We start from the raw sequence: 10,084 nt of genomic DNA, 5'->3' as shown, positions 1-10,084 counted from the left end.
ATTATATTTATATATTATATTATAATGTTTTAATTAAATTAATGTTTTTATCTCGTGTTTGATGAATCGATAATGATATCTCGTAATGTTTCATTAAAATCCGAACACTTTCGGATTCTAACAAAGACAGTAGATTCCAAATTTCTTTTCGGATCTGCCGAAGTCAAAGAAGAAAGGGCCGATAGTTTCGAGAATATCTTTTTATATTTGTTAATTGAATTATTTTTCGCGAAAGTCCAAGCACAATCCTAAAAAAAAAAATCCAGACGACGACACACAACACAATGATCTCAAATCTTTAAATTAATTAAATGATATGTAATGTATATCTCTGATTTCTAGCCTTTGTACATTTCGCTTCTTATTCTCGTATTTATTTACGTGTTTGTACTCATCATAGCTAAGTACTAAGTACGATTAATTCAAGTGGCATGCGATATAATACTAACCATGCGCCCTTCGGGTCGGCTGAGTACAAAGCATTTATCTAACAATCACGTGACGCGTAGGTAGAGGTGTATCTAATGGTCGGCGGTATATGCTGGATACGCCAGGTGTTGTCTTCATCGTCTTGATCGTCAGTTCTTGACGTTCTTCCCTTATTACTTGCTCCACCTTGTTTGATCCTTTTTACTCGAACAATTAGTTAATAATGCGATTTTATGCTAGCTTGTCGTTTACAACAAAATTTATTCAATAAAATTTAGTAAATTTATTAGGATGGTGGTTGTGTGAATTAATTTTTCGTACAGTTTAAAAAATTAAAAATTAATTTTTTAATACGGATTTTAATAATGACATTCGTATCTAATATCTCATCAAAACGAAAAAAAAGTAGTCGAGAGGTCAATCGGTTCGGTGCGACAAAAAGGAATTCGATCGGTTTTCTGAGATTCGATGGATTATTATTGAACTAGTAGAAACGAAAGATTCGATTTGTAATTTTATCCATTATCTTCTCTATTATCCTCAATCTTATTTATATATATTAATCGTCTTTTAGTCTAAGCCTGTTGCGAGCAGCACGAAGCTCGGTAACAGGATCCTGCTGATAATTTTCTTTAACATTCAGGGCTAATCGACAGAGCCTCTGACAGAGCGCTTTCCGATGGATCAAATGTCCATTGTCATCATGGAGACTTTCTCGGAGGATCTTGATAGATTGGTGCTTCTTGACATATCCAGGCATTTACTTCTGATTCATAAAAGTTTCCAAATCCGAAAGAATCCTGAATGAAGATCAGAGATACACTCTCTGTTTTTTCTAGTTTCATTATGCTCTCGTTAGATTATCGCGATGTACATTCCATTGTCATTAATTATTCCTAATAATATTAATTGTGACCAGAGTTTCACGTCTTCTTTGTCTTCTATTTTCCATTCATTATTTTTTTTCTTCACTGTCATTCAGAATTCGGGTCTCTTCCGAAGAGAATTGGCACGAGGATTCACCAAGTTTCTTTATCAAAAGCCTGGAATATCACTTGATGGCAGAGTTTAAAGGGTGCTTTCCTCGAATGTGACGTTGGGCTAAGTGAGCGTAAGGGTTTAATCAATAATGCAATGTCAAGAGTCAATAAATAGAACAGTAAAACTTTCCGAAGAACAGCTCTCGTTGCCGCGAAATTCATCGTTTGCCTTCAGCGATAACTGAGTTGTACGTAAATAAAGATACACTGTCGCGGAGAACTGATCGGGGAAAACTGATCGAGGCGAGCAGAACTCCCAGCAGGATTAGTAAGCCGAGGAGGTCCACTTATTTATTTATTTTCGCTATATCTGCGATTCTTTAAATAAGCGTAGTACGATTTTTAAGACGCAAAATTTCTATTTTAATTCATAACGAGGAGTGAATTAAGGGCGAGTTTTTGATTTTGGTTCGTGTTCACCGAGTCGAGTCCCTTTTCTTTTGCATCCGCAAATCGGTGGAATGAAAAAAGAAAGAAGCAAGACGCGACCAACCCTCGCCTACTGGAGTATTATAGGAATCATTAATATATTATCATTCATTAGTTATCGCATGTAATAGTAATAGTGATAATAATAATAATAATGATAATAATAATAATAATAATAATATCGGCAACAGTAATAATTAGTAATGTAATTTAATTTAATGTATATTATATATTTATTAATTAAGTTTGAGAACACGGTATTGTACCGTTTTTTCTATTTTCGGCAAGCTGGCGGTTCGACTTTCGGTTGAGATTGTCTGACTTCCCATGCACCGATCGATCGATGTTTTCTATTATAACACGTAAAAAAAATTTCAATACGTCACGTCGATTTTTTGCTCGTATTACTCGGAACGGCCTCACAAATCGGCGAGGATAAAAAAAAGTAGTCCTCTTTTGATTTTCCCGTTTATTTTATCTCGAATTTATTGTCTCTCGGTTCGCGCAGTTTCATAAAGTTCAGGGTAAAATCTACTGAAGACGAATAAATAAAACGAGGAATTTTTATATAACTGAGTAAATTAAAAATTTGTCAAAGAAAATTAGGCGTACGAAAAAGTCGCAACACGTCTGGTATCGAATTCAATATGCTGATTTCCTCTTAATGAGAAATATAAATAAAAAAAGAACGTATCTTTGTTCTCCCTGAGTTCGCTACAACTTCTTCTCTTCACGTGATAGACACGTGTATAGATACAGTAAAACGGGACGAAATAATTTCGGGCGTGACTCGTTTCTTTTGCTTAAGCACACCGCTCGATACACCGATCCATTTTTCTAGATAAGAGCAGCAAGGACGGTAGTGAGAGTACAATGTAGAATAACATCGGGCTCCCCCCGCATGGCTTTTTCTCTCCTTTCCTTTTTTTTTCTTAATATATGTAGCGAGATGCTATTGTCCTCCTCGTATTCCGCCAGAAATGACAATACAATAAAACGAGGCGCCTTTGTCCAAGTTACAATTAATTAAGCGTTTCGTGATGATCATTCTCGGATCCAGCGGACGTCGCGGGTGTTTCAAGATTTATTCTTCGCACAATAACAAGGAATTTTTTTTTCGGTGCTTCCCACCAAGCGATACAGCGTGACAAAGTAATCATCTTCGTTTAACATTGGCAACAAGGATGTAATGCTTCACTATGATACATTGTGTCATCTGTGTCTCTTGCTGGAAAGCTTGCATCCTTAGTCTTTCTCTCTCTCTCGCGCGATGAAGATTGAATCACGAGCCACGTTACGACTTGATGAATCGATCGATTCTGAGAATGCGATAAGGAACTTGAGTTCTCGCGATGTCCGATGCAACCGCGTGCAATCGTGAAAAGAAATCAAAATTCCACATCGACTTCCGAAAATATATACTTAGTCACGTAATGCACCATCGTACGAAACTTCCAACCTGTTTATAAGTACATCCTAAGAGATGCGTTATTCTTGCTGAAGGAAAAAAGAAACTTTTTTATAAAGCGGAAACTCGAAAATTATACAGTTCGACGATGCCAAAATAGTATTAAATAATTAAGCGAGGCGTTTGTAATAACAATAATCAATATTATCACGAAGAGCGAAATAATGAACTGTCCGAAATACAGGCTGATACGCAACGATTACGATGATATTTCAATAATGGTGATATTTCTCATTGGCTGGCGTAAATCTGTCAAAATAAAGCTAAAAGCTAAATATTTCTTTCAAATAAAATGTTTTAATTTGTTTAATAAAGCTAAATGAGATACTTGCGCGATTCTTCGACGTTGTTGCGTAGATCCCTGTATAAGGAAGAAAAAGAAATCCGAAATCTGATCCATAAAGGGATTAATTAGCGAAAAAGAGGAGGGAAGGAGAGAGGCGGATTAAGAAAGAGATAAACGTTAAAGAGTGTATTTTTTCTTCCAATGCCAAAAAGATGTCATTTTGTTTTGTACGAAAAAACTAGTGAGAAAATCCAGAAAAAAAAGAGAGAACGAACGTAGCGAGTGAAGAAGGACGAACGAAAGTGCGAGAGCAAATTTTTTAAATAGTTCGTAGTATGCGTATGGATGTGTAACAATAAAGAAGCAAAAAGAAAAAAAACAAAGCGAAACGAAGCAGACAAGTTGGTGTATATGTTCCGCGAAATCCGCTTACACGCCTTATAATCTATCAATTGTCGGGAAAATTGAGTGCTGTCAATCGCGAACAAACGCAAATTAATGAATGGCTATCATTCATTAAATTAAGGGTTAACATCGGTTAATATTAATCCGCATGATCACGACCGAATGTTAATAATTTTCCTTTGCGTGATTATGGATATTGTTCAATGGTAAAGAAGCGAAAGAAAAAAAGAAACGCATGGTGATCTAGTAAATCGGTTTGTTGGTGAAATTTGTGGCCCGAATTCGTAAAGATGTACGTTGTAAGAATGTAGCGTTACGTATACACCGACCGTATATATGTATATATATTTTTGGATAAAAGCCATGAAGAAATTTTAAATCGAAATTTGGGCGGGGACGTGCGAGAATGTGATTATCTCTCGGCGGATTCGTAGTTTCTCGCGAAATTGGCGAGACACGTTCTTCCCGAGAGCGAGAATGAGAGTAAGTATGAGAGAGAAAGAATGAAAGAGAGTGAAAGAGAGAATGAAAGATAGTCGAGAGACCTTTCACGCACGTCGTCGCTCCCCTAAATGTATTTATGAATATTTATTTACGCGAAGAATGGAAGAAAATTTAATATATTGACGATTAAAGAAGTGGTCGTAAGTTATAAGTGTAAGTTTTCTAAGAGCCATAACTTGTAAAGCACTTTTGCGCGCATTAGCCGCGACACAAAGTTCTCGAAACGATGAAGGTAGAAGACAGCTGAAAGCAATGATATAAAAGACCCAAGACACGGGCGAAAAAATAAACAAGGGGCAGTTTCAAGTTAATAATAAATTTCGTTCAGGATGCGTGGATGTGTCCATCTTAAGATTGAAATATGCTTAGAATACAGTAGTGAGTATATGATACATATAAGTAATAAAAAATAATTGATTTTAGCTATTGATGACTATTATCAACGTAAGAATACATTTAGACAAAGATATGTGGTAAGACAGATGTAATTGTCCTTTGTGAATATACATAAGAGAGAAATGAAAAATACAAAAAACTTTTATGAATACAACTGCTTTCATTTTTATTTTAGGATAATTTTCCTGTAATAAATTGTAATCAATCATATAGTACTTTCCAACAAGAAACAGATGGCACAGTATAAGAAACATAGTTCTTTCCATTTGGTGATACAAATATTATTCTTTTTCTTAACATTCAATCATGAATAACGACACCTACTTATGTCACCAAATATAAAGCATCCCAACGTGAATCATTGCATTATTATATTTATAATGTTAAAAACATGAAATGATTCACTGTGTTACACTGTGTTTCTTTTGCTGAAGACTCGAAAAGATTTATTATAATATTATATTAAAATATTGTTTGATGTATTTACTGCAAAAATATCATACGCAGTGTAGGCATATCAAAAAACAATGAAATATATATTTAAATTATTTCAATTCTTATATTTATCGTTATTTTATATTATATATTTACGAGCTTACTTTAAAAAAATCAGTTTTTATTCGAGTCAACAAATAACAGAGGTGGCTGCTCTGGTTGCAGGACGTTGGATTTCTCAGATTCCTTTTTTAATTCAAATATTATATGCCTGATTGCTGGCATCCAAGTACGACAAACAGTTGCATGTTGCATCATAAGAGTAACGTGGATTTTATCAGCTTCCTTGATATCTTTTCTTAGCAGCGCTGAAAATGTATATACAGCTATTATAAATGCATACAATAAATATATTTATCGTGCTGACGGTACATAATATTAACATATGGATGTAAAGATTTTATTATTACCTTTCGATATATTCAAGATATTTCTCTGTACTGTATCATTCAATTTGTTTTCGAGCCAATTATATTTCATGATATCTAATCGTTTTCGTATTTCCTTCACCTTGTTCTCTTCCATCTTCTGTTCCGTCATCACAGATTCTAAATTGGTCAAAATTTCTGTCAAAGCTTGATCTTTATCAAAGTTATCATCTGATTTTATTATCTTGGCATAGTCTTTATCGGTAGGAGCCAGAAGAGGTTTATGAGGAGCTGTGGTTATCGTGGGAACTGCGATAGATTGTAAAGTAGGAGGCATATTCAATGATGCAGACGAAACAGTAGCCTTCTCTGGAGAAGGAGTTTGCGAGGATAGCGGAAATGCCACTCGCTTGTTCAGGAGTTTCCTGGTGGATGTCCCTGATGAATTATATTGCGAGGTCAACGCCCACTCCGGTGGATCATTCCATCCGGGATCGTGAGTGGATGGTAATGATCTCTGACTAGAAACTACGTCGTTCGAAGAGGCAGGAATCTCCTCCATTTCCACGCTTATAGGTTAGATTCAACATCTGGCAAAAAAAAATACAAAGTCAACAATTTCGTGTAAATCAATTTTATTTCTAATATATATATACGTACGGAAGAACATTATTGTAGGTGAATTCCTTGATGTCGATTGTTTCACGATTCTCTTTTCGTTCATCAGTCTTATCAATAAACACCAAGATTCGTCAAACTTCAGCGATGATATACATGATGCACTTTCACTTGAGTAGATAGTCTTACTTTAAACAATATGATGCCACACGCTAGTATTAAAAAAAAAATTCTCATGCAATTGTCCGATACTTGTTTATTTTTCCTTTTTTCTTAATCGTTCTATATTATGACATAACGAAACCTCGCGCATGTGTTGGTCTGGAGCTGCTGTCAGCTGTCGTCAGTCGTTCTCAAGTCTCAACACGAAATTATAATCATACGAGACAGACATCACACTTTGCGAGACACTTTCAACGAGATAATCTTTTTAGATATCTATTAATTTCTTGACGCAATCGAATTCTTTTTTCCTATGTCAATTACGGACCTTACTCGATCGCTGGATAATATTTCATAACTGTTTGTTAAATATAAATTCGAAAATCTTTTTTAATTCTCAATTAGGGACGTGGAATCCTTTGCGATTCCTTTGTCTTATTATTTGTCTTATTTTGTAATTTGAACTAATTATTTCTTTTAGAAAAAGAACTTTTCTAAGAATTTTTTTTTGTATAAAGAGAAATTGAAGAACAATTATTTTGTTTTCTTCATATTTAAAAATAGGAATCCTTAGCACAATTCCTTAGTGCAGATTTCCTAGTCATCATCAATGCGTACAACGTTCGCATTTGAGACGTAATGAGACTTTTTTATGCGTAATTATAATGCTAGAAAAATATATATACAGAGAATTGTATAAAGAACAATTATTTCTTTTTATTTTATCAATTTATAAATAGAAGTCCTTAGATTTTCTACATCCATTATGTAAGTATAATAAAAAATGTTTATGATCAACGATCAATATGTTTACGAGCATGATTTGCAAAACTCATAGCTGAATCTTTCAGAATTTCCGATTTATTAAAAAAAAAACAAAACTTATATAGTTAAAGAAAAATAAAATACGTGTACTAGGTTGTACCAGATGCTGATTTAAATTTATTATAAATTCAACTACTATTCGACATGAGCAATTTTTTTTTCCTCAAAAATTAATGACTCTTTTTTTTTCAATATAGTTTCTTATTTTTTATATAAGACTGCTCGAATTGACTCGAGAAAATAAATTATATAAAATAAAATTACTTGAGCTCAGTTGCGTATATACGTGAGATCATTCGGGGTCACCATTAATTATTCATGATACGCTACACAATAGATTCAAGTCGACGCTTTGGATAAAGAAGCAGTAACCTATCGTATTCCGTTATATTTTATATCTCTCTAAAGTTCTAATCGCAGTGCTTAAAAAGCTTCGAAACTTTAAAGGAGTTAAATCGTGCTGAGGTGCTTGGTTTGTTCATATTTATTTGTTAGGAAAAAATTGTTAGAAAAAACTGGAAGCATTTATGACGTTGTCCAGTTCTTCAGATCTCTGTTCGTTATAAAAAATTCGTATATAGATACAACTACATCGCGTATAACATTTATTTATACGCGGTAGAAACGATTTTTGCATTAAACAATCTGTGTCCGTACGATGATAAATATAATTAAGCTTCAGCTCGATTCGAGAACGCCTCATTCAGGATCATCAAACATGGTAAGTCTCTCACAGTTTCTAACGATCAGTCACAGCAATTTGCGTTTCACGCAATGTTTATGCAACTGTTTATTAAGTAATCCATCGTGTGTTAACATGCAATCCGCTAATGAGAATCGATAAAAATAATATTGACTGCGTTCAGCAGAAAAAATCACTCATTACTGAACAAAAAGGTATTAATATGATTAATATGTTTATTTATTATAATTCGTAATGTAGAATAACTCTATTACAGATCTTTAATATCATATTTCTTACTTATTTATTATTTCTCTAATGCCGTATTTGATGCCATAAAGTTATGTAGCGCTCAGTGATCGGTGAAGCGACTTATAATTTATATAATAGCAAGTAATTTTTCAACCGTTTCATCAGTGTTTAATCCTATACAGCACAGAAAGATTGCAGAAACATTGCAGAATGATTTCACTGAAACATTGCAATATTGCATGGTGATTGTGAAACGTTGCTGAATCATTGTTGCGAAATTCTAACAATATTAATATGTCCGCTTTTTGTCATATTGCAACAAAACATTCCAGCAATAGTGCAATGTAATGTATTTGGATAAATTTTTTACGAAACTTCTAAAATGAAAATTATTTTTATACATATATCTCAACTTTAATTTTTCTACAAATCGCATTTCTAGTAATATGTGCTTTCCAAAAGTAATTTTTTATGATAAAACCATAAAATATTCCAATAAATATAGTATTAATTCTGAAGGATAAATTTATTCGTAAAGATAAAGCATGTATGTGTGTGTCCCGAACCAACTACAAATATTATCCACATTACTATAATAATACAGTCGCTTGGTAAGTTAATCATAGATTAAGTTAATCGCAGTGATTCTTTTTAATTCGAAATTATTCCGAGTCAATTGAAATCGATTAAAAAATGACAATATGAAATTTATCAATAAAGTTCAGGCGCTGGTTTATTCTTGCGTTCACATCAGGCATAAATACATCGATCACATAATTAATATTTCAATAAATCGTATTCAGCAGTTTAATTGTTTATCATCTTATCGATAATGATGTATTGATTATATCTAAACTCTATATTTTATACAATCTTTTGATTTCATATTTAAAATAAATATAAAACTTAACTAATGAAATGGCCGTCAAATGATCAATAAATTTTTTATTTAAATATAAAATGAATTATATTAATTCTTATATCATAAAAACGGCTGTTAAATTAAAAAACTGTACTACATAAATATTGTAAAAACTTATATTTTTATATTATTATTATTGTAACAATTAAAGAATTACAGTTTTGCAATATAGAATATTACAAGCATATTACTGACATTTTGCAGGCATATTGTTCATTTACATTGCAGCAATATTGCTTCAATCTTCTGTGCTGTATGGGATGGATCCACGCGATTCTTTCTTCGGTCGCAAACCTGTGCACTGTGTTTCGAAATTTGATATACGCTATTCATTCTCATTGTCGACACGGCATCAGCATTTCATGCCGATTTTATATGCTATCAAATTTAAAACGTATTGGAACTGAAGCAACTGTGGTTTCAATTTCCGGTGTCACGTTGTGTTCGAGCATCGTACTCTGATTGGCGTGTTGTGATTAATATATCAATAGTAAAATGGTATAAAAGACTTCTTGTGTTAGGAAAAGGATTCGTATTACCACATAATTCGTATAAAAGGTTGTTTATATGAAAAAATTTTGAAAACACATCACTGGAATACATCAATCAATGCCCGTTTCTAAACTCAACATAAAAATTAATTTTAATCCCAAAGAGAACAAAAAGATCGCTGGAATGATTACCTCAGGAATATATTCGAATTCCTATTCGAGCGTCCATTTATTATTTTATTGTTCACCAAATATTAAACAAAGATAAAATAAACAAAAATATTTGCTTTATTAACGTCACGTACAGGTTGC

The 10,084-nt window shown here is 33.1% G+C and overlaps 2 protein-coding genes across 3 annotated transcripts in view; one reads left to right on the top strand and one right to left on the bottom strand.

The window, feature by feature from the left end:
* Positions 1-5,552: 5,552 nt before the first annotated feature.
* LOC108689713 (steroid receptor RNA activator 1-like) lies at positions 5,553-6,795 on the bottom strand. The gene is made up of 3 exons (XM_018196614.1): positions 6,481-6,795; positions 5,863-6,410; positions 5,553-5,760 (listed from the first exon to the last, which is right to left on the bottom strand). The coding sequence occupies exons 2-3, from the start codon at positions 6,380-6,382 to the stop codon at positions 5,567-5,569; spliced, it is 714 nt and encodes a 237-aa protein (XP_018052103.1). The 5' UTR covers positions 6,383-6,410; positions 6,481-6,795; the 3' UTR covers positions 5,553-5,566.
* A 1,221-nt stretch (positions 6,796-8,016) lies between these two features.
* LOC108690177 (aldehyde dehydrogenase, dimeric NADP-preferring) overlaps positions 8,017-10,084 on the top strand; it is a 20,364-nt gene continuing 18,296 nt past the window's right edge. For both annotated transcript variants that reach the window (XM_018197358.1, XM_018197351.1), the window contains exon 1: positions 8,017-8,146. In XM_018197358.1, coding sequence (XP_018052847.1) covers positions 8,084-8,146 — 63 coding nt within the window. In that variant the 5' untranslated portion in view covers positions 8,017-8,083. The remainder of the gene's footprint in view (positions 8,147-10,084) is intronic.

This window comes from Atta colombica, unplaced genomic scaffold (genome assembly GCF_001594045.1).
Source record: "Atta colombica isolate Treedump-2 unplaced genomic scaffold, Acol1.0 scaffold105, whole genome shotgun sequence".
NCBI lineage: Eukaryota > Metazoa > Arthropoda > Insecta > Hymenoptera > Formicidae > Atta > Atta colombica.
The sequence above is the reverse complement of the archived record's forward strand: the minus strand, read 5'-3'. Positions and strand labels throughout refer to the sequence as shown.